The 24106-nt window shown below is 49.9% G+C and overlaps 4 protein-coding genes across 4 annotated transcripts; 2 read left to right on the forward strand and 2 right to left on the reverse strand.

Annotated features, from left to right (window-relative positions):
* Positions 1-159: 159 nt before the first annotated feature.
* Positions 160-3037, forward strand: HO133_007142 (uncharacterized protein; the record flags this gene model as incomplete). The annotated part of the gene is made up of 2 exons (XM_037298035.1): positions 160-771; positions 824-3037. 2 exons carry the CDS (start codon positions 160-162, stop codon positions 3035-3037), a joined length of 2826 nt encoding a protein of 941 aa, XP_037156670.1.
* Positions 3038-5085: 2048 nt separating this feature from the next.
* HO133_007143 (uncharacterized protein) lies at positions 5086-7317 on the reverse strand (the record flags this gene model as incomplete). The annotated part of the gene is made up of 1 exon (XM_037298036.1): positions 5086-7317. The coding sequence occupies one exon, from the start codon at positions 7315-7317 to the stop codon at positions 5086-5088; it is 2232 nt and encodes a 743-aa protein (XP_037156671.1).
* A 1647-nt stretch (positions 7318-8964) lies between these two features.
* HO133_007144 (uncharacterized protein) lies at positions 8965-10293 on the forward strand (the record flags this gene model as incomplete). Its single annotated transcript, XM_037298037.1, has 1 exon — positions 8965-10293. The coding sequence occupies one exon, from the start codon at positions 8965-8967 to the stop codon at positions 10291-10293; it is 1329 nt and encodes a 442-aa protein (XP_037156672.1).
* Positions 10294-10594: 301 nt separating this feature from the next.
* HO133_007145 (uncharacterized protein) lies at positions 10595-23793 on the reverse strand (the record flags this gene model as incomplete). The annotated part of the gene is made up of 3 exons (XM_037298038.1): positions 10595-11080; positions 11132-23439; positions 23496-23793. 3 exons carry the CDS (start codon positions 23791-23793, stop codon positions 10595-10597), a joined length of 13092 nt encoding a protein of 4363 aa, XP_037156673.1.
* Positions 23794-24106: the final 313 nt, after the last annotated feature.

Here is a 24106-nt window from a genome sequence, read left to right on the forward strand (position 1 = left end):
TTGGCGACCCAACTTGCGCCTCGTTACAAGTACAACCATTAAAACCTTGGCGTGATTTTGGATCCACCTACCCCAGGTTTCCCCGCATCCGATGCGTAATCTGGGTGCATCTCTGCCGCATGTACCTGGTTCCGCGCTGAGCTTTGGCCATGGTACACCATGTCACAGAATGTCGAGCCTCCAATCATCGACTATGCGCGCTTCTACGCGCTAGTGCAGAATCATCTCGAGCATGATCCTCTGCAGGCACTCACTTTACCCGAAAACCTGGGGTCGTTTGACTCGCTTCTTGACGATCCGCCTGAGCTATTCCATATCCAACTTACAAATGTCAAGGTACCCGAGGAGCGGTTGGCAATCGATGCAGGCGCAGCATCATTCCTGTCATCCATCGCCGAGTCGGTAAAGTACTCGCCATCACAGTCTGATCAAGATCTCGGCATCGAGAGACACCGAGTCCGACGCATGAAACATGAGCTACCATTGCTACGCTCAGATCATGACATCGATGTATTACGCTTCGCGGCCCCCATCGTACCGGATCTCGAAAATGAGTTCCTACCCTTCGAGACGGCCGATGTAGAAGAAGACGAGGGTCTTGAGTGGCCGTCTAGCTACGATGCATTACCGGATCAATTTGCCAAGAAATCACGCTCTGAGAAGATTGAGGCCTCGGAAGGTGACTTTCTGTATCTGCAACAGACGCTGAAATTTCGCTTTGAGGGTGTGGACCACGGAGCATTGGAGGTCGATGAGTTATCTTATAAGAGGGTCAGTCCTCTGCATCTCCCAATGTAAGAAAAGTGATAATAACACTGGACAGAGAACTATTCCAGAACCAGCATCACCTCCATTGCTACCATTGTCGCCCAGCCCTGAACCTTATGTACCCTCATCGGACACCGGCCATCTTGATTTCCTATCCGACACTACCAGTCCAACCCGAGAGGAAGCACGCGAAGTCGAACGAACGATATTTGCTGACGACAGGATTCTACCAATCAAGAAGCAAGATGACTCACCCTCGCAGAACTCAGACCCAATGTTGCTGGAGACAGAAAGCCTCGGAGATATCTACAGTCCCCTCAAAGGCATCAAAAATCCGCCCTCATCTCCCTCACCCTTTAGAGAGCGCCCGAAGGACCTCAAGGTCGAAGTGCCGCTCTCACCTTCACATTCTGAACAGCCTCCGCCATGGAAGAGGAAGAGCGTCTCGTTCAGCGAGGCATTGCCGGAGCTGATCCCCGAGCTTCCATTGCCGATAACAAAGCCGGAGGATACCTCGTCTGACGATATTGATGCATTCTTTGAGAGTATCATCAAGCCAGTGGCTGCCAAGGCTGAGCGTGCTATTGAGCAGGAGCAATTGCAAGAAGCTGATACGACACTAAGGGTCTCGGTACCTATTATGGACTTCTCTTTGCCAATTGCTCCATGGAAAGCAAAGAGCCATGGCCCAAAAGCCAACAATGAAGGCGAAGCATTGAAGAAGACTTTGACCAAGATGAAGGCGCTCCATTTCAGCAAGCATGTTTGGCCTACGAGCGGTGAAGCCGAGCGGGAGCTGAAGTGGGCACCCTTTCCGGTGGCACTTGGGAAAGTCGAAACCCAGGAGAGCATCCCTGACAACGGCTTCATCGACAAATACATAGTACCCCCAGAGCCTGTGGACATTACCACTCTGACATGGAAGCCTGATGGGCTGCGCATCTTTGATGAACTTGCCGAATCGGATGAAGAAGAGCTGGAAGAAGGAGACTTCCCAGAAGAGAAGGATATTAATTCTCTCGTCAGGAAAAGAAAGCTCGAGCTAGAAGCAGGCGATCTCGTCTCACCGCCGTCAGAAGACGTCTCACGCACTGCTAATGCTAGAACTCAAGGCAAGCAGAATGCCAATACGGCCGTCGCTAAAGCCACAGGCATCGTCAGCAAACCTACTAAAGAGACCACAAGTAAAGGAATCAACCAAGAAGTCTCTTTCACCAACAGCTTCTCCGCGATGAGTGCTTTAGAAGATTATATCAATGTCCGGAAAGGCCAGATGACTCGACGAAAGGTCACATCAGACCACCACTTCGCCAAACAATCTCAAGTCCAACAACTCTCTGAACCAGCCGATTTGCACCCGCCCAAACGCGTATCTCAAATCGCCATACCAGCACCTGCCCAGCGCGCGCCCGTCCTCGATGCTCCAACGCTGTCACTCCCTTCCTCTCCTCATTTCTTTATCGTCTCAGCCTCTTTCCTTAGGAATCGCAGCCTCTCTCGCCAGGTACAACGCGTCTACCCGTCCGCCGAGTTTATCGAGCGAGATTTCATGCTCCACCAACAAGGTCAATTCGAACAAAGACCCCAATCGAAAGTACACACAACAAGCATGAATTTTGGAACCATGGCTGACGAAGCAGACGTGCTGCTCTCGCCTAGCACAGGCCTCATCTGGACCTCCCTGCAAAAGATCAAGCAACTCGCCTTACCAGGCCAAATAAACAGATCGGCCGTTCGAGAACGCGTTTCCCGAACCAGCCTACGTTACGAGAGGCTACTTGTTCTCGTCAGCCAAAATCAAAACACAGCCCCTTCATCCGACAGAACCAACATCGATATCCAACCCCTGGACGACAAAGATTGTACCGCCCTGGCCGAATTCACAGCTTTCTGCTCCACTCTCCCAGACGAAGTCCAAAGCATCTTCATAGCAGGCGGCGAAGAGGACCTAGCAAAATGGATCGTCGCCGCAATGGTCAAGCACGGCCTGAACACTGACCAGGAATTCAAGCTGCTACAAGACGAGACACTGTGGGAAGTCTTCCTGAGGCGAGCAGGCATGAACGCTTTTGCCGCTCAAGCTATTTTAGCGACGCTCAAGGCGCCGGGTCGAAATGAAATCGACGCCGCAGGGACGCACGGGACTGCGTTTGGGCTGACGGCTTTCGCCAAGATGTCGGTCCAGGAGAGATTCGCGCACTTCGAGACGCTACTTGGCGGGAGGAGGTTGCTGGGGAGGGTGAGTAGGGTGTTGGATGCGAGATGGTAGGCTGAAAGCAAAGTGGCACTTGATGCACTCGGGGTATCTCTGGCTCTACGCTCTTCTAGCCGGACGTCAACATTTCCAACACGTAGCGATCTAGCTCATCTTATGCTCCTTAGTCATCACAGCTTCCATCATATCTATGAGCACGTCATAACCACCGAGCTGACCACGTCCCGATGCTACAGGGACGACCCGAAGTCACTTCACGTAGCAAAGAGAATCCAAGAAGAAATTCACAAGAACCTCAACGCTAATCTCTTCATCCTCGCCGAGCACTCCGTCATCCGCAGATTTTCTCTCGACGGATCTCCAAACCCCTGATCAATCATCCGCCGCACCTCACAGCCAGCACGTTGCCAATCCATCACCTTCTCACCTGCCGAGCAAACCCATCGTCCCCCGGCGAACAAACAGCAACCCCACCACTTCTCCTCGTCACGATGGTAGGACATTTGCGGAGCGAAGAGACGATCGAGCTTGCGAGAAGGCCGGTCAGCAGAACGAAATTCCTGTTGAGAATTTCTATCTATCTTCTTTCTTTCTTTCTTTCTTTCTTTCTTTCATTCTTTCTTTTTTTCGAATACCGCTTCAGTAGTTCCGTACTCAGACGCTACGGAAGGCAAATGAAGGCACTTCATCCCGATGACTATATATTAAAAAAAAGAGGGGGGAGGTCTCGCACATCGGGTTCGCGTGGATACTGCAAAGGTTGTCCGTGTATGTTTGTCATCATGGTAGAACTCTTGCCGGGAGGAGAGAGGACGAGTACTCGAAGGAAAGCCCTCGATGAGATTGTTCGAAGTGCTCCAGTTGTTAGAAACCAATGCCAATTCTCGTGCAACTTTTCCTAAGAAACCGTCATTTTTACCTGCGAGAGAGAGAGGCAGAGAAGTTGTATGATTCAGAGGCCGGTGCCGGAATAACATGACCATTTTCATAGACTTCCGCGCAAATTTCCTTGTTTTCTCTGTGAGAGAATTTTTCTGTGTGTTTGATCCTTTCCATTCAAGATCCCTTGACAGAAAGAGCAAGTCGGTTCGCCCTGAGTGATATTTATAAGAATATGTGTTAGTGAAAAGAAAGAGGTTCTCTTCTCTACCATGAGGTGAAATGCTCTCTACGCATGACTTGTGCCACATCCGCTTACGTGTCAGCTAGTTAGCATCTCGCTACGACAACGTCCATCGTGACGGGTAAGGGCCAGTACGCCGCCCGAGCCAAAGCGCACCTTGACCCTGCCGGCCGATGTGAGTTCTGGCACGCCAGTCCGCGTGGAGGACTGCAACTGGTTGAAATCGGTTCGTCGGGGAAGCAGACAGGGGCCAGGGGAGGTGGGAGAAGGAGGATGTTACGCTCAGCTGAAGCAATGTTACCATAAGGACTTCAGGACAAGGGTGAGTTCAAACATGCTCGAGCTTTGTCCTCTGTGGACTTCGCTCGCTCGGAGACGTGCCAGCCGACATGGGTGTCACGGATTGCATCGGAACGATCTGGTCGTGGCTGTAGGATAATGATGGCAGGCAGACGTGCGGATAGCAAGCGGTGACCATCCCGCGGAAGGCCGGCGGATCACGATGACTTCGTACGTGGCCGGTAGCGGCGCATATCTAGACTTCTGTCGTTGCCTTGGTGACGTGCGCCAGGCATGATTCAAACGAGGACTCCTGCTGCTCGTGTTCTGGGAGAAAATCCCGCTACGGGGTTGACCCGAGGCTGAAGTTGAAGGGCAGAAGGGGAGATGGTTGTGAGATCTTGTGGAACCCTTGCGGCTGTTTGGATACCGGACGCTAGAGTAGATGGTGATGGCGCGTTCATATACCGTATTCAAGAATAGAAACAATCGTCGACACGATCAGTTTGCCGGGGACTTCTTTCTCTACTCTATTAAACGCATCTGTGATGCCTGAATCACAGATATACGTGAGTCTTCGATGGAGGGTCTCCGAATCAAGAGACATTGATACATGCTATGCGTGCTTGATAACTGCACGATCACTTCACACGTCTATGAGACCAGCTAAGTATGGAGAAGAAAGAAAGACGGTAGGCGTTCATACATTCGCTTTAGAAAGGATAATAGCGTTCTCGAAGTTCCATATGAGCGCCGTAGCTCTACAACAATTGAGGCACTCTTGAGTTCGTATGATTGCTTCAAAAGCGTCGTCAGGAACGGGAAGTAATTCACTTCTCATTAGAGCCACGACACGGGCAATCATATTGCCTCTGAAGTGCCATAACGCAGCAAGGCCCCCCCTGTCGAGCTCTTCGATCTTGAAGTCATCAGTGCTCTCCAGAGCAAAACCATCCCTGACAGAGCAACCAACTCCGCTACATGCCACGAGACCGAAAGCTGCCAGGAACTTAGCGGTGTATTGTGAAGGCCCTAGCAATGCAGTGTTCGCGTTAGAATCTTTGACAACGATTCCTACCTGAAGCGAGTCGATGGATTCGGCAACTGCAAGTGAGACCTGCTCGTAACGATATTGAAGATCAGAAGGGCTCGGGCAGTCGTACAATCCGACCTGCCCATTCCGGGCTTGATAGTCCATACCTTCAGGATTGAAATCGCTGAGATCGGAGAGATAGTTAAACGGGCGGCCATCCATGCTGATGTGCCCTGGGATGACATGGCAGAGACCCATTCTTTCTGGATCGTCTGAGACATCCAGCAGGGCATCCAGAAAGACGGTAATGCCACGAGCACTGACTGCACTAATAGACGAGCCTCTCTTGTGAGTGGTTCTTTCAACTCTGCCTCTGCCAAATATCCTGGCTGCTTGCTCCAGCCTACCAACCTGAAGGTGATGTCCTATTACTACTCCATCTAGAGCTGTACCGAAATTTAGCTCCAGTATAAATCGGACTGTCCCAAGCTGTTGCAAAAATTCTTTGCCATTGGTAGCATCTTCAGTGTGTATTTGGACTTGGTGTCGATAGGAAGCTTCGAGACCGACGAGCAAAGGGTCCAGCTTCCCGGCGATAGAGATACCAGATAACGATCTGATGACGACCAAGATCGTTTCGACGATGAAGATCAGACATAGCTGGCCTTGGATCACTTCAACTGAGGATCCTGCATCGCAGAATCTACACCCACAGATACGTCCAATATCTACAATACAGGCTTCGTATGTTCTCAGAGCCTCTTCGGTAGATTTTCTGGCTCCAAGATCCATTTCTCTTCTGAACGCCTTCAGCTCTGGGAACTTGGTGACCGCAAAGCTTACGTATCCAACTCCATAACTTGAAGTAAAGTAAGAACGGCATTCGGATGCTGGCGAACCGTGAAATCCATCTTCAGCATTTTTGACTGCTTCAAAAACTCGTGCTGCGCAACCTAACACTGTTCCGAATGCGCGTCTCATTTCTATTAGACTTGTAAAGTATGACCCAAAGGTGTCAGATAGAGCAGAGCTCCATGGAACGCGTCCACAGATGAGAGGGGCACCATTGATTCCTTCTCTGACATTGATCACGTCCATAATGTCGCGTAAATGAAAGGTCTTAGCCCGAACCTCCACCTCGTATGGCCGGTCGCTTGTAAGTTGATCACCAAGAAAGACGTGGACTTGGGCGTCTTTTGTTGTCCCGCAGTTGGCATGAAGCAAAGTCCCTTCGAGAGTTGAAATAGCAATTCGGAGATCGAACATCCACTCCGCCAGTGCAGCTAGCCATCCCGCGTCAGGTCCTCCAACTATTGAGATGGATAGAACTTTTCCTGTCGACACTTCACCAATGCCTAACAGAGCCCTGGCGATAGTATCTGGACTTGAACAGCCTCTGCTATTCCCATGGACTCGGTCAGCCCTTCCATGGCGATAATTCAACCCCATCAAATGCTCTGCAATGGTGGAGAATTGAGTCGCTGCAAGACTGCCTGCGCATGCTCTGATCAAAAACGTCCACTGAAGTGCTGATGGCTTGAGCATGTCGGAAGCTTTGTAAAGCCGCACTAATTCCCACATGATGTTTGCCGCTTGATCCTCAGGATAACACTCCACAGCGGCAGCGCAAAGCGCCACAAGACAGCCGCCTTCTTCAGTAGAAGTTAGATTCCGGATGACACTGTTGATACCAAAGCCAAAATGGACTAAGTCACCAATTGATCGCATGGATAGAAGGCCTATGATTGCTTGTTCAAAGCGTTTCTTGCCGTTGGGGCCAAATGCAAACGATCCGGCCATCCCTTGACCAATCAAGACTGTGTATGGATCGACGTTGGCAGCTGAGTATCGGGCGAGCACGTTGAGCGATGCGGAAACGGTGGTTTTGCCGACATCCATCCAAGACAATTGACCCTGTTGCTGGAAAGAACCCGAATTGTCAAATCTCTTCGACAGTAAGCTAGTCGATGCATCATGCAACGTGAGACTTGACATTCTCCAAAAAGTGGTCGTGGATCCTGTGTTTGAAAGGTAGTGACAGTGTCCGAAGTTGAGAAGAAATTGCGAAGAAGGGCTATTAGTTCCACATGCGCGCTCAGCCTTGGTCAATCACGCCGGAGGCTGGCTCAATGCACTTCAAAACGATTGTACCGTTGCACCAATGATGGGATGCAGACAGCGAGTGCAGGGATTCTTGCATTGCCCTACCTTTTGCACTGCCCCATGAAGTAAAACGCCCTGTACCATCTGCTTGGAATGGGTACTTGAATCTCCGGACAATGTCTAATCTCGGTAAAGGCATTGAGCCCGGGATATATTCCAAAGGCTTTTGATAGTGTTGAGAAGAAGATAAGAAGATGAGGGGGAGGAGTAAACAATCTTTCGATAATAGAAATGGGACAAACAAGAGAATTGATGAGTTCATGAAGGAAATGAAGGAGCCGAAAAGTGAAGCATGAGTCAAATATAAGAGTATGTAGCAAAAGTCATGCATATTGCATAGAGGGCCATCCGAACTTAATTTTTTCCAAGTCCTACAGTGGTAGCCCTGTAGGGCTGACTGGAGAACTTTGCGGAGAATCCTTGATTTCTCCACTGTAGGACTTGGAAAAATTAGACCTCGGATGGACCTCTATGCATCACTTTTGCTACATACTCTTACCAAACACCCGGGTAGCAAAAAAGCCCGCACACCCTAACCAAATGGAGACGACTGCCTTCCTCCAGCAGAATTACCTACATTATTGAATGATTCTCTATATAATAGCCAGTCATTTGACCGTTACCGTCTATTACAGCCTGAAGCCTTTCGGGCGACGACATGGTGCTTGATAATGAGAGAAGACTACTAAATTTGTGTGTGAAATGTATGCGGGATGGCCTCGCTTCTCCTAGCCACTTGCGGGTTAGGGTGTGCGGGCTTTTTGGCTACCCGGGTGCCTGCATGAGTATAAAAGCCGGTCTGTCCCAACGAGGACGTTTTGTAAGGCTGAATGTCGAATGTCAATCTTCATTTACCCAGCTACACGAACCAAGCAATCTACTACGTCTCCTAGTTGTCCCTGTCCCTGCCTTGTCAAGTAGACGAACAGTGTCAAAATGCTCCATCAGCAGCCTGATTCTTCGGTTGGAAATCGTCTGATGTAGGCTGGGAAATTAATGTGAGAGGTCCATTGATAAAGTGGGTCAAGTGGTGGGCAGGCCAATTCATGTGCGGATCCTGGTGGGAGGAAGTGGCAAATAGTGGTGGGATAGGATAGGACAATATGCTCACATACCTACTAGGCGAATGGTATGTTAGCAAATTGTGAAAATTGTGCAACTTTAAGCAAAATATACAATTCTACCCAGCCCTAAGGTCAAAGACTAAGCTGAGATGGGACACCCAATTCTGTCACATTTTTCCCATACTCTTCCATACTCTCACCAGAATCTTATACGACGACTGGAAAACATCTTGGAGACTGCAGCAATGTTGTGCTTCACCAGATCGTGGAGGCACAGATATCAGGACCTCCGCGAGCGCGGGCCTCAGACACTGGGGAAATGACGTCCGCCGCGGACGAAAACCACCCTTCCCAGCCTCGACTCGTAGGCACTACAGCAGACCTCTACCAAGGCAGCATAACCGAAACAGCCCTCAAGGAAGCTACACTCCTGAGCGAATATCCTGAAGCAGGCCTGAGCCCGACAAAGAGGTCCGGAACCCAGAATGAATGCAACTACTTCAAAAGCGCTCAATGGTCCCCGGATGGCACCACCATCCTCACCTCCTCTGCAGACAACACCCTCCGCTCTTTCGTCCTGCCAGCGGACCTGCTCACTCCCCCCCACCCGCAAAAGCTCCGGCCTTACGCTCTCCATCTATCCCCTGAGCCCTTGTACGCAGCCACATTCCACCCGTCCTACAGCCTCCATGAACCATCCACGTGCCTGACCCTCGCCTCTCCGCGCGCTCTGCCAATCAGACTCTTCTCTCCTTTCACTGCGGACAGAATATTGGCATCATACCCGCTAGTCAGTCCGACGACGGAAGCGTGGATAGCGCCGCATTCGCTCCTCTTCAGTCCCCAGGAAGCGAGTACCTTCTTTGCAGGAAGCGAGAGCTGTGTGAGCGTATTTGATGTGAACAGGGCCGGGGACGAACCTATGACGAGGATGCACACCACGCCGAGCCGGCGGGGTGGGGCAGCTGGCCGAGGCCAAGGCATGAAGGGAATAGTGTCCGCGTTGGGCATGAGTTCCGAGGGGATGTTAGCAGCGGGGACATATTCGAGATGGGTGGGTCTGTACGATGGGTTCGGAAGGGGTGGGGACGCCGGCGTCTTCTCTGCCGGTGCCGAGGATGAGGTCGAGCGAGCTGGTGGGATCACGCAAGTGATTTGGAGCGTGTGTGGGCGCTACCTCTGCGTCGTGGAGAGGGCCAGTGACGGGGTCGGAATATGGGATATCAGGGGCACGGGAAAGAGGCTGGCTTGGCTGCGAGGCAGAAATGCAAGGACGCAACAGCGGCTCAGCGTCGAGGTAATGGGAGGAGAGGTGTGGGCCGGAGCCTTAGATGGAGTGGTGAGGGTTTGGGAGGGGCTTGGTATGGCGGAAGGGGTGAGGGATCCGTGTTGGGAGTTCAAGGCTCATGAAGACACTGTTTCGTCGACTACCCTGCATCCATCTGGGTCTGTCCTGGCTACTTGTTCTGGCCAGCGGCATTCATTTCCTTCGACTCGCGAAGTCGAGGACTTCTCGGACATCGAATTCGACAGTGACTCCTCATCTCCACGTTCCTCGAGTTCGGCAAGTTCACTATCATCAACAAGTGCATCCTCGCAAAGACCACCTCAGGCGACGGACAATAGCTTGAATCTTTGGGCATTATGAAACAAGCAATTCACACAATATCTCTGAGCGTGGGGCAATCCAAGAGCACCTTTGCGATTGGATTTTAATGGAAGCTATGTGCTTTGAAAGCAGTATGAAGGTGAAGTACATAAGATGGAAAAGCAAGGGGTATATCCGCCGAAACACGCTCTGATTACAACGCCGATACAATGCAACTATCATTCTCGGCCTTTCCCTGCTTGTGGGACAACGCCCCCAATGCTCGCCAAAACGCTGGACGTAGTAGTGCACAATGTACAACGAACGAAATATGCTGTCTCAAGTAGCTGCAGCGACTCTCTCAACTCTGCCTCTCGGCTTCTTCTGTCAGCTGCTCCGTCTCATCCAGTATCTCGGTAATTTTGGCCAAGTTCGCAAGTATATTGCGTCCATGACCCACAAGCAGTAGCTTCTCCGCATTTGCTGGTAATCCAAGGTACGTAGGAGGTTCACGCTCAGGCAAGCGATTTACCCACTCCATGAAATCCTTCATTTCGTTCCCCTCGGGAACAATCAGACTTCCATCCCCTTCACTGTAAAATTCTGCCTCCTCTCTTGGCGCCCCTCTGACAAGCTTGTGATCATGCTCAAAGGCCTCCGGTGTCAAGAAGCTGTTCACAAGCTGAGATAGCTGCTTGAAGTCCGCTTCATCGTCGACCTTTCCGCCATATGTCTCTGTGATGAGAGTCCGAATAAGATCCCAGGGGATTTTAACAGGGGCGATGTTTGTCCTTCCGTTTGCAACAGCATCCATCCACGTGTCGATGATGTAAGCCGCGCATTCGTACTGCGGCTCATTAGTATGATGGCACGATCTAGCAAATTGGAGACTACTTACATCGCTGTCATTGAACTCCCAGAAACCCTTCCATCCCAGAGTTGGTGCGTAGCGCAGTCGTTCCTGAATCACCGCGTGCAGAAAAGAAAGTAGTAGATATAGCCTTGCTTTTTCTCTTGGTTGCTGAACGGCTCGGATAGACAGCGTTGACAAGGAATCTCTCATATTCGCTCGCACTCCTGCCGGCTGTTCATACATCAACACTCTGGAAGCTCGCAACAGGTTGACGGATATCTTAGGACTTGTTTCCATGGAAAGGAATACGCGGAATTCAGGATGCGGTTTCAGCGAGCCAAGTCTTTTTTCCAGACTCTGCAGCCATATCGGCGCAAGATGTACGTTCTTGATGAGCACCCAATTTCCTGTGGCAGCTGCATTACTGATAGCCTTGTCCGCACTGGCAACGCCTTCGATGGAGCCCATAGCAATGTAGGAACACTGAGCTTTCGTTTTCTCGACCAGATTTTCGACCTTATAGCTTGCATCGAATCCAGGGCTAGAGCTTAGCGCGATGGGAGTTTTTGGTGTGACTTGGCTCACAACTTCTTGCAGGTCGCTAGTGGCCTCGAATACAGATTCGCCGAACACGGCTACGACAAACTTCTCGGCAGCTGGTACGAAACGATCGAGCCTGAATAACTTGACCAACAAAAGCGATCGAAGGTGCCGATCCAGGATGCTTGTCCCATCGTCCCAGACCCTTGGCACAAAATTCTCGGCTAACTCTTCGGTACAGAAGCGGTCCCAATTCTTGTCAGAGATATCGGAGATGAAAGGCTTCAGAGGCAGAAGACGAGCAGCTTTGGCTTGAGCGTCTGTCCAAAGACTACCGTTGGTTGATACGTCGTTGCCCTCTATTCCTGGATTCAAGATACTCTCGATGAGACTTTTGTCCATCGGGTATGGTGAGGCTTGAGCAAGAAGCATCGCAAAGGTAACGCGATCTCTCTGCAGTAGACTCAATGATGTTCTCCGGTAGGTGTTGATGAAGAGATCACGCAGGATGACATCCCCTCTTGCCGTGTAGTCTTTAAGCGCTCGGAGATTCGCATTATTGTGCAGGACAGAATCGAAGATGTCAATGAAATAGTGCAACGAGAACTGGTAGAAGTGATTTAAGTGATGTAGCTGCTCAAGAACCGCAAAGACAGCGCTGCAGGCGCGAGCAACCGCGGTGTATTGTTGGGTGATGGTTTCGACTTCAGCCATTACACCATCTGTCTCTGCCACCTTCTTCGATATCTCGCCAGCCTCCTTCTTAAGCGTCTCCAGCGTCTCGATGACGACGTCATCATCTAGAATGTTGCCTCGTGACTGATTGAGAGCCTGAAGCAAGCGTTTCTCGAGACCGCGTAGATGGGTACTGAACTCGCCTTGCATCTTGACAAGATTCGTACGCCTCTGGTCAACATCTGGCCTCTCAGACTTGAGCACATCGTTCAATGACTGTGTCTGAAGACTACTCTGCGTCACGGTGAAATTTACAAAAGTAGTTCGGCTGCAGATGTCAGGAGGGAACATAGCAGATGGGTCTCGTGTCGATAAGTAAAGCTTGAATGCAGGTGAGAAATCGATCTCTTGCTTGCCAAGCTGGATCAGAACTCGGCCGCCGGTCTTTTGGTACTCTTTGTTCAACACGTGATTCAGGACCGGGTCCAGATGCTCTGCGTCTTGAATCAAAATTGGGTTGCCAAAACGGAGCGAACTTTCAAGCTGCTTGATGAAGGAGTCATCCAGGAAGCTGGTAACGGTGAGTTGGCGCTCTTTGCTTTCGTTCTGTAAAAACTCTGTAGCGCGTCCTGACGGATCGATGATTAGAGGGTAACGGTTGAAGCGCTTCAGAATGATGGCATTCTCGGTGCAGAGGTCATCGACTGGCAAGCCATGCTCTTGCCACTTGAGGCGCTGGTCTGCGTGTGAGAGATACTCCGTTACAGGGTTGTGCATCTTGTACTTGATGCCTGACTGTGACAATTGATCTAACCAGTCATCAACCATGGCTTTACGTAGCTGTTGATCGTACAGACCACTGTAGGCAAGGAATGCAGCCGCCACCAAAACATCACCGACGATGGTGCTGATCTGCGTCTCGAAAGATTTGCTTCCTGATTCCCACCGAGTCCGCTCCGCAGAAAGACTGTCAAGCAGCTTAACACTTCGATTGACCTTATTCTCAACGCGGGACATCTCTGACTTGATGGATTGTGTTTCGCTAATGAGAGCAGCGTATTCTGACTTATAAGTAGCGATGCTGTTCTCGAGGTTGACGATGGTGTTCTCGATGGCCTTGGCTTCCGCTTTGGTCTGTAAGGCTTGCTCCTCGAGGTGATCGGCCTCCTCACGCAAAGGACCTATACGGTCTAAGATATCTGAGAAGTTGACTTGTGCCTCTACCCACTGAACCAGGGGTCCGCAAGCTTTGCTGGCACGGTTCACTCTTTCGTAGGTAAAGTCGTCCTTAGAGAGGAATTCATTTTGCATCCTGATGCGATGACTTCGGGTCATTTGACGCTCATTGTCATAGCCAACAATGCTAGCTATGAAGTCGTCTCTACGCACTATAGCCTGGATGGTCTTCCAGTTGTCGATTTTGTGACCCAATAAGGTGCATACCGCCTCCAGAGCAAGCTTGACGCCAGCTGGAGGATTTCCCATTGATCGCACTTCGGTCAGATGTTGACGCTTGATATTGCCGACCGCTTCTGCGGCATCCAGTACAGCGGGCTCCGCCATTGCCAGATCAGCATTGACCACTTCTTTCCGTTTCGCTACCTCTTCTTCTTGTTTATCAAGGTGGGCTTGGATTTTAAGAGAAGCAGACTTGCGTTGTTCTGCTTCGCGTTGATCGGCAACCATTCGCTGCAGCTTCTCGTTGGCCTCGGCGTCCTTCTTCTCTAGCTGAACCTTCTTTTGCGCCAGACTTGCACGTAAGTCCCTCACTTTAGCCACAGTGTCTCTTAGCTTCTCTAAGCCAACATTAAGGTGTCGTTGCTGCTCTTCTAGGTCCTCGCGCTTCTCGTTGAAGAGCCGCACACACTGATCGACAAAGTCGAGGAAGTGCCTAGGCGTAAGGAAGGTCTTCTTGCCTTGTTGTTTTAGAAGACGTTGATTGAATCGATGTAAAGAGTGGTGGAAGTAGACCATTGAATTAATCACGGCATCGCGGTGGGAAGCTGGGAGTGAAAGATCGCCGTACGCAACGGGAATGCTATCAGGCGCAACGAAATCAGGACGATCGAGATCAACCGATTGAGTAAGCTCTGATCCAACTTGGAAGAGCGCTTGGTCTGACCAATCTCCAAACCAATTCAGGACGCAGCGATTGAACAATGCTGGACTCGTTGCAGCCTTTGAGGACAAGCCATCTTCTGGCGGATTCATTGTAAAGACGATGTGCAGGTTCTTGATTATCTGCTGAGTGAACCATTTGTATAATTCTTCTTGGGAGTCGAGGAGTAGGCCTTGGCGCTGCGCGCCTTCCTTGCAGGCAGTCATAAGTGCTGCGAACTCGTCTCCTTCAAATAGACCTGGAACTTCAGCATTGGCGAGTAAAGTATTCATACGCTCCAAGAAGCCCGAGTCAAGGACGTTAGACTCGTCCATGATAAAACAAATCTTTTCGCCCTTGCATCCGGAACGGCGAAGAACATCCCGAAGGTCATCGTCAAAGTCGCTTGCAGAGTACTTGCCGTGCACCCTTATTTGAAAGACCTTGAGTCCGTTCATCCAAGCTACAAACCGTGAGAGTGTTGTTTTACCACTTCCGCTGACGCCAATGAGAATGAGATGTCCTTGGGGCTGACGGAAAACCCTATCAATACGAAGCACATGCTCAAGCACATCATTGAATAGGATGATTGGCGTATCCACCTCTTCTTCGCAGAATGTCTTTAGTCTTGCCTTGACGAAATCCCTGAGCTGCTCACGCCCTACTGGGACATAATTCTTGGAGAGCCAATTCGAGTAGAGGATCGGGCCTTTCAAAGCTGCATCATCATCGATGTTCGGGAAATGCTCTAATGCAATGCGCCGCACGGTGTCATCAGTCCATTTGCGTTCATCCTCCGCTACAAGTCTGTCTTGGAACAACCGCAAAGCCTCGTGGGCCCACAACCGGACCAGCCCTTCTACTGAGAGAGTCTCTAACGGTCTGATGGCTTCGTACAACCCACGAACCCATCTTGTCAGCTCTCGAGGCGAGTAAACATAATGTGGTTGAATTTTGGGTGTGAAACGTGCCTGTGATTCAACGTAGAGCTGTACCATTGCTTTGGTGAGTGGATCAGAGTAGCCACGAAGGTTGGGAATGATTTTCAAGACAGCGCCGTTAAATGTGCCGTAGATCTGGTGAAGAGAGACCTCTCCGGGATAGTCGACCATGACTAGAGGAGCATGCCTTAGGAACCGTGCGCCCATCGGTGTACGTCCGGCATCAGTTGGAGGATTGCAAGCTCCAACGAATTGGATACGTTCGAGCCTGACCCAGGTCTTGTCTGATGTTCTCCAAAAGCCATTCTGCTCAACCAGCTGTCGAAGGAAGGATATAGCTCTTTGGGTCCCATACTTGTCAGGAAGTGGAAGATTGATCTCATCACAGAAAAACACAAGCCATTTACCAATCTGGGTTGGGGACATGACTACACCGTTCAAAGTTTTCCGGTACTCGCAGTATTGGTCAAATGTTTTGATCAGCAGGTCTGGAGTCGTTGCGCTAGAGAAGTTGAGCCCAACTACCTCCATGTTTGGCAATTTACGCAAGGCGCTGAAAAGCGTCATAGTCTTTCCGGATCCTGGCGGGCCACATAGGACAAGGGGCTTGTGTTCTGCGAGCCAAGAGTAGAGAACGTCCTCATGACGTACTGTATCAAGTGTGGGGATGACAACATCGGTGTCGGTGATTGAGTGGGTGTTGATCTCGACGTTGGGCACTTGGTTCTGCCAAGGTGTCCACTCTGCTCGTGGAAGGGAGACGTCATAGTCAATTAACGAAGATGAGTCGCTAAGCAGAGGAGTATCAAAGGTTGTCAAGCCGGCGATGTGTTCGCCAAAAGCTCGCCGTTCTCTAATCGGGCAATCTCCAACCAGCGCCCAAACCAAGGCAAGGAGCATCTTCTTAGAGGTAAATGATTCGACTTGGTCTGGCTCGAGGGGAAAGTCTTCGTGTTGTGCATTGTACTCCATGATTGTTCTGCAGGATTTGTTTAGCAACGAGAACAGGGTATTGAGTGCCCTAATCTCTGTGAATTGCATAATGTGACTGTACTTGTGTGCTTCCATCAAAGCATTGTCAAGAAGGTGCTCGGTTCCCAAGAAATGCTGGAGTAGATCCGCGACCTGTTCCTGTAGACCTAAGGCGTTTGCCGACGTCTGGCCAGTGCTATCCTCGTCGACTTCATCAAATGCCGTGCTTCGCAAACCCTGAAGATAATTTGATACTAGCATATCTGATGTAACAGTATCATCACTGAACCAGACCATACCACAACGACTCACAGTTGCGAGAGTTGCATACTTCAGAGTCTCGACTTCGAATAGTATTCGGACATTTGGCGGCAAGCTCAAGCGTTCTCCGTTTGGCAAGGTTAGCAACTTGTTGTCGTCTAGCACACTGTTCAAGTTCTCTACCCACTCAGGATCTACGTCGCCATCAAAGACGATCCAGTGTCTCTTAGAATCTTCTCCGCGTAGATTGTCGACTATCTTTCGCAAGATACTGGTAAACAATCCATCGGTCCACTCACGCGTTGTGCTGTCAAGGTTGCCGTACAAAGCTTCTTTTGACATGACTTTCGAGTCAATTATATGCCATACACCTTCGGTACCTTCCATGCGTTGGAGGGCTTTTATGAGGACTTTCCATATTGCGGATTTGCCGGAACCGGAGTCACCTACCATCATGACACCGTGATGAATGCCCTGGATTTGATACAATTGGAGTATCTTTGTCATCCAGGTTTCATTTGTTACCAGGTTTCTCTCAGCAGCTTCCTTTCTGATTGCACCTTCCAATCCTTGCAGGTCTGCAGATACGTAATTCACGCCTGGAAACGCTGCCTTTTCGACTCGCTTCATTGTCTCGACATCCTCACGGATCAACTTTGGCGCAAGGGTCTCTCGAATACTCTGAACAATGATCTGGGGCTCCAATTCTTCCTCTGCCTGGGAATTTTGCGTCCGAGTCGTCAGCCTCGTGCGTTTGAGCCCGCCTGAACTGACGAGTACACTCTTGAGAGCCCGTAAACCGAAATCGTAATGGGCTTGTTTTGTCAGCTGAGCTGCGCAGCTGTCAAAGAACGGCACGGTTTTTTTCGAAAGCTGTTTGGCTTGTTTGAAGCCTTGAGAATAAAGCATGACTTCGGCAATAAGTTCTTTGTCCGGTTTTGACATGGCCACGCTACGGAATAGTTTCTTCAGGTTGTCGGGCAAATTTGAGCGTCCTGCGTAACCTGGATTCATCGTTATGAAAATTCCAGTGTTGGCGTTCACCGAGAATTGCCGTCCGGCCAATTCGATTTGCGCATTGCCGGTGTCGATGCCTTTCTTTAAGCCTAATTGAATGTTTTGTACCTGCTGAGACACGGCTGAGAGAATGCGCTCCTCCAATCGATTGAACTCGTCGAAACATCCCCACGCACCAACTTGACATATCCCAAGAAAGATACGGCCCATGGCCTGGAAATCGAAAGTATCGTCACAGTTAAAAACCAATGTGAACCTTCCAAGTTGAACACCAAGAGCTTTGACTGACTCTGTCTTGCCGGTACCCGCTGGGCCATAAGGAGATCCTCCCAAGCGCTGGGCCATAGCCTGTGTGCAGGTGAGGAAACAGCGATCAGTCAATGGAGTGCGGACAAGTCGTTCAGGCACTCCCAGGTACTCAAAGCCGTATACGAGATCAGCGTTGGCCATCTTGATCCGTAGACGATCAGCGAACTCGCTTTCAGGCTTGTAAACGTAACGCATTTGTAGGAGCCACAAAAAATGCGTTGCACTCGAGGCTTTCGTGCTTATGAGTCTCGCAATGACATCTCGCTGATGAACAAATTCGGTGATCAAGTGCTCACATTTCTTTCGCATCAAGAGGTCAAGGTCTCCTAGAACGGTTGATGCAAGAAGATCAAGGAGCTTGTCCGATACATCGTACAAGGACTGTAGACGTTCACCGCCGGAAGCTAGAGCAGCGTCGACCGAGGTAGTCCAAACTACTTGCGTTGCAAGTACAACAATCTGAGCCGGGAAGGTGGCGACATAATCGTTGAAAAACGAGGCACCGGTCATAGAATTATCGAGCAGTGCTCCAAACGACTGCACAGCTTCTCCAAGAAGCTCAGCTAAGGACAGTTTCATATTGCTTTCTAGCGCTGCAAGCCAGTCATTGATCTTGGGGGTCTTTACCAGTGAGATAGGTCTCTTAAGCTGCACTTGCTCGCCTTCCTTGGATACAAAGCCTGTGATTGTAGATTCCTGGTCCATTAGTAGACCAGATAGACCTGCAAACATCTTTCGAAAATGCTTTGAGATTCTTATGGTGTCATTGCTATTCCCGATGATCTCAAGCAAATCCTCGTCACCAACGAAGTAGAATCGGGGGAAAGACATGCGTTCACGCTCGAGATACTCTCCTAAGGCCTTCTGGATCTTGTTGAGAAGCTCAGCCAGGCGCTCCAATGACTTCTGCACGCCGGAGATGTTGAGAACGTCCAGTACAAATGGCGACTTGTAGACCTTCTTTAGCACGGAAAAGAACTCCGAGTTGATGTTTTGGAAGCGCGAAGACTCAACAGGAAGTAGATGCTTGATATCCGCGTTGCCGGTGAAAACACCTTCAAGGTAGACCCATTGTCTTTGCACATCGATCCAGACATCGAACAGGACATGTACTCGGTTGAGCTTGTCTTCCCAGGATGAAGCTTCTTCTTCGAATTCCTTGTAGTATGGCGAATGTCTCATTGCTTGTAGAGAGTTGAGGTTCTCGCTGCACCTGGCGAACAGATCATCCCAGCCCCGTATCAAACGACATTTGTTCTGGTAGTTGACCAGATCCAGAGAATAACTCTGCCAGGTGTCACGGACTTGCTTGAGGAATTCTTCAAGCGCCATCTCTCCCTGCGCTTGAGCGACAATGTCCCGGATGACTGCTTCGCTCGCAGCAAGCTGAAGATCCCAAACATCTCCGAGGCTCATCGAGACGGACGAATATCTCTTTCCAGGCCTCAAGACTTTGTAGATTTTGACCCAGTGACGTTCACGGACTGCTTCTGATTTCATGTCAGAGAGGAGAGGATTCTCTTTCAGGAGCTGCCGAAGAACTGATTGTATGTGCTCAAAGGCAGCGTATTGTCGCATACGGCTTGGCATATCTTTCGTCATCTTGATGAGATTGTCTATTGACTGTCGTAATTTTCTTGGTTGCACACTGGTCCAGAGGGTATCACGAAGATCGTTCAGGCTCTTCCAAATGGTTGACAGAGCAGCCCATACGGACATGAAGTCATGGACCTCTTCTAAGATCGCAGCTAACGCTGTATCAGGATTACCAGGCAAATTCAAGGCCTCTTTGGCCTTGAACACCATATCTGACTCGGAGCGCAGGTTCGTAAGCCGTGTCTCGAACGAGCCAAGCGTGGCAGACGCTTCGTTTGGAGGGATGCTTCCAGATATCGGCTTCTCGTCATTCCAGCTGGCTATCACGTCGCCGACTTTCTCGCCGACAACTTTGTCCTCAGCCAAGATCTTCGCGCGCAGTGCATCAGTCTGGTCTTCCACGATCTTTATTTTGCGATCGAGGATCTCATTCAGTGCAGTCCATTCATGGTCAACCTGATCAACAAATAGCCAATCATTGGCGAACTGATAACGCTGGCGGTTTAGAAGTGTCTGGCCTCGGCGAAAGATCTCAATCTCGGGTTCCCAGACCTCCACCTTTCTTCTGCATTGCTGAACAACGGTGATGAATGAGACGGCTTGGGCGGTAGACGATGCTTCTAACGATTGTCCCTCAAGATCTCTTCGAGCTTTCTCGATTTCTGCGTAGATCTCGCGCATCCTGTTCCCTAGTCTACCTGCAAACTTAAGGCGTATTTCGTGTTGCCATTGATCATATCTTCCGGTGACTTTTGTCTGAACTTGCTCATAATCAATTGTCACCGTTCCAAAGCTCTTGCTTGACTCAGAGGTATCAAATGTTTCACGAGTCTTGCGAATCTCCTGGAGAAGCTGTAGCCATTTCGCCAAATCATCTCCTAGAATATCATAAACGTGCTCTGGTTCGAGGTCCCACAAAGACTGGAACTGAAGCCATTTATCCACGTATCCAGAAATATCATGGATCTTGTCCTCAATAACTTGATACACTGTGGACAAAGTATCTATGCACCTGCTCGGAAGATGTGTGAAGCGTGACATCATTGCGCCAGGACCATTAACGCTAATTTTCATCTCGTATCTTGAAGACATGATGATAGGCAAATTGCATGCCACAGCAAGCCATTCATGCAACTGAGACAGCCAGCTGGCACGAGTAGACTCGATGGGAGGATCTAGGTAGACGACTTGGTTTCGCATCAATACTTCAAGGACTAATGCTCGAAGTGGGGGCACATTAGGGTTTTCATCGTGATCTACTCGGGCTCGTCTACGAGCACTATTGTCGTTGGCCTTTTCTGTTCTGGACGCATTGAAAGTCTCGACCCAGGCGTGCATTGCCTTGTGAAGACGCTCGATGAGAACATTCTCGATGGTCTGGTTCATCTCGCTGACCCAGAAAGCCAGATTCGTGTAATTTTCCAAGTTGAGTTGATCGACCGCTGTTTGAATGGTCTCTAAGCGCGCCCCAAAGGCTGGTGCGTCATAAGGGCAGGTTTGCAGGTCGTTCATCGCGTTCTGGACGTTGTCGTAGATGATCTGTAAAGCCGAAGTCTTGCTCTGCAATACCGAGGTGGTCGAAGCAAAATCACGTACAAATTGCACATGCTTGCTCTCGCTTCGACCAGCAGTAGCTGACCGAGCTGCTGGGCCACCCGCAAGCACTGGGGCGTGCTTCACATGGAGGTCGTATGAGTGCACGAAAGATTCCCACTTAAGATTCACCCCTGTGAGAATGAGGGTTTGAATTTCCTTCTGATAACCGCTTAGCAGCATGGAAACTTTTGGCATGGAGTCGATAACACGACTCGTCTGGGCCAGAGATCGAACGCTTTCCATGAGACTAACGGCGTATGGATAGACCCTCTTCGCCTCCTTCGAAATGCTGCTGACTGCGTGCGGGATCTGGTAATTTAGCCAAAGCAGGTTTCTTACTTCTTTGAATAACACAATGACTTGCGGATCAAAATTAATGGCAAGCTCCAGTGTGTTTCCCATTGCGCGATTTCGAGTGATGCCAAAAAGTCGACCACCAATTGAGATGTTTCTTCTTTGAGTATCTTGCAACCAAGACTCAAATATTGGTCTGGTGTCAAGCTTCTGACGGAACATTGTGCTTTCCGCTTCTAGCTTCTGTCCTTCCGATTGTAGAGCCCAATCCTGACCTAGGACCTGCTCCACCTTTTTCATGTAACCATCGAGTTGCCTTTCGATTTGACGAGCCCATATGATGGCCCCCGCTATTGGAGGCAAGTCCCGGAGCTGAGCCATGGCATGAGCTTCGGAATGACCATACTGTTGCTTAAAGCGTTCGTGTAGATCAGAAATGTCATGCTTGACATTATCCATGAGCTGAGATTGATACTCACCGATCGCTCCACGTATCTTTGGTCGGACAAAGAGGGCATTGAATTTCGAGAAGACCCGAAACATCTCTGTTGCGCTCCCTTTAGCAGTCGCTAGACGATCTCTGAGGCGAGCGATGATGGAGTTTTCTACTCTTGAAGTGCGCTCGTTGTAGGTCGACTCTGCTTGCACCCAGATCTGCGTTCCTTCCTCAGACACATCAAGAACATCGACGTCTTTGAGAGCCGCGTATGCTTGAGCTACTTCTTGCACCGCATCAACATCTCCAATTTCTTCCACGAGAACGACTTGGTCGCCATCTGCTTCATCTTGCGCGGTACTGCTCAAGCCTTTGTTGCCCAGAACAGTGACAATTGTCCTTTGCAATTGCTCGTGGTTGACACGAAATGTCTTGATATAGTTCATGCGATCCCGTGTTCTCAAATGGCGGCCAGCTACTTTGATCGGCATGAATTTCTCGGCTCTCTTTCTCATGAGCTCTCGGGCTACGTTTGTGAAGTCTTTGGCATGTTCGTCCCACGTAATCCATATGTTTTCTGCGACATCCATCACGGCTTCAAAGTCCTTGAACTCAAGGTGCATGAGCGTTCGACCATGGAGAAGAGAGTGGAGCTGAGTATCGAGATCTCCGGAAATGGCGTTAACGAGGGGCAGAGCACGTGCGATGGGGTATGTGGTGAATCGAAGCTTTCTGTTAAGATGGCCGAATATGGTGTCCAAGGAATCCTGCACTTTCTGCAATGTAGTCGAGGCCAGAAGATCATCTATAGGGAACTCCCGCATCAACTGATTGTACTTCTGGACGATGTCCAAGGCGTCTTTTAGTCCAGTATCTGCATAAAAGCTGACTTTGACCTGATAGCGCTTTGCGTGTTGTAGGATATCCAGCGTGAGTTGTACCCCATCATTCTTTGTTTGTAAGTCGATGCTCTTCAACGCGGATTCGAGAGAGAGCCAGTAGTTGATCTCTTGAGTAGCCGAGCCACTATCAGGGTCGCGAAACATCTTCGTGATTGCCTGTATTGATTTGATCCAATTATTGACTGTGTTTTGAAGGTCATTTAAAAATCTGGTATCCGACAGAAGCTGGGAGGGTATCACGTCTATCGATGGTTTGGTATTCCTCGCAGCTGCTGTATTGAGAGCTTCCTGAACAACATCGGGAAAAGACAAGACTAATTCAGGGATTTCAACATTTTGTTGTAGATGCAAAAAGCTGAGCTCGAGTTCTGCCAGCTTCTTCTTTGTGCCAGGCACGCCTGTTTTTGCGTCTGCATCGGACCGGTCGTGGCTGCCCGCCAACGACTTTTGACCCCGGGTATAAGCATTGAAATATGGCGCCAAGGCTAAGTGCACCATTGAATGGAGGATCTCGTATGGTGAGAATGGGTTTCCTTGGATTGTGCTGCTCTCGTCCAAAGTTGCGACACCGGGTAGGTTGATGACCTGTATTTGTGTGGAAAGGGGTACCCGTGGATCTATAGGTTGCGGACGTTTCATGAGGGCCACGGAAGCAACTGTGCTGGGGGAAACTGAAATCTCCGAAGACAGCGAGTAGACGTAGTGGCCTGCATGTTCTGGATCGAAGACTTAGCAGCTATTTCACGAGGTAATTATGTGGCGTGTGGCATACCGGATGAGACATGGCCGTTCGCCCTGCTGTTAGGCACATCTGGAGAGATGACGTCCTTCTGGACATAGAGGGCGACTTGCGATTCGGAAGCGAAGCGTGTACACCGCTGCACCGTATCACTCTTTTTGAATTCCGAAAGTATGCTCCCTTTGCTTTCTAGATCCTCTGTAGTGGCCCCTAGTATTATTTCAAGAAGGTCCACAAGGTATCGTACGACCAGGTTCGGATTAATGGTTACTGGTCCAGGAGAGGAGGACGGATGGCCATTGGCCCCTTGCCCTGGAGAGACTACCTCCATAATGAAAGGGCATGGGCTATCTGTGGTTTTTCATGTGTGCGTGGCCGCAGGGCAACTTCGAGTTTTTGTCTCTGCTGAAAGGTATGTTGTTGATGTTGAAAAGTGACGCGCCCTCAACTTCGGCTAAACTACGGTTACCATCATAACACTACAAAAGGACCCATCCTCCCGTCCTCAAGCACACAAAATTTTACTCCTTGAACCTTACAAACTCACGGAATGGAGGGGATTTTTAAATCCTAGGTACCAGGCGTCTAGTCATACAGGTAGGCATTAGATGTAATGGCAAGAGGAAGCAAGCAGATAAACGGGC

This window comes from Letharia lupina, assembly GCF_014066315.1.
Source record: "Letharia lupina isolate WasteWater1 chromosome Unknown contig_3, whole genome shotgun sequence".
Lineage (NCBI taxonomy): Eukaryota > Fungi > Ascomycota > Lecanoromycetes > Lecanorales > Parmeliaceae > Letharia > Letharia lupina.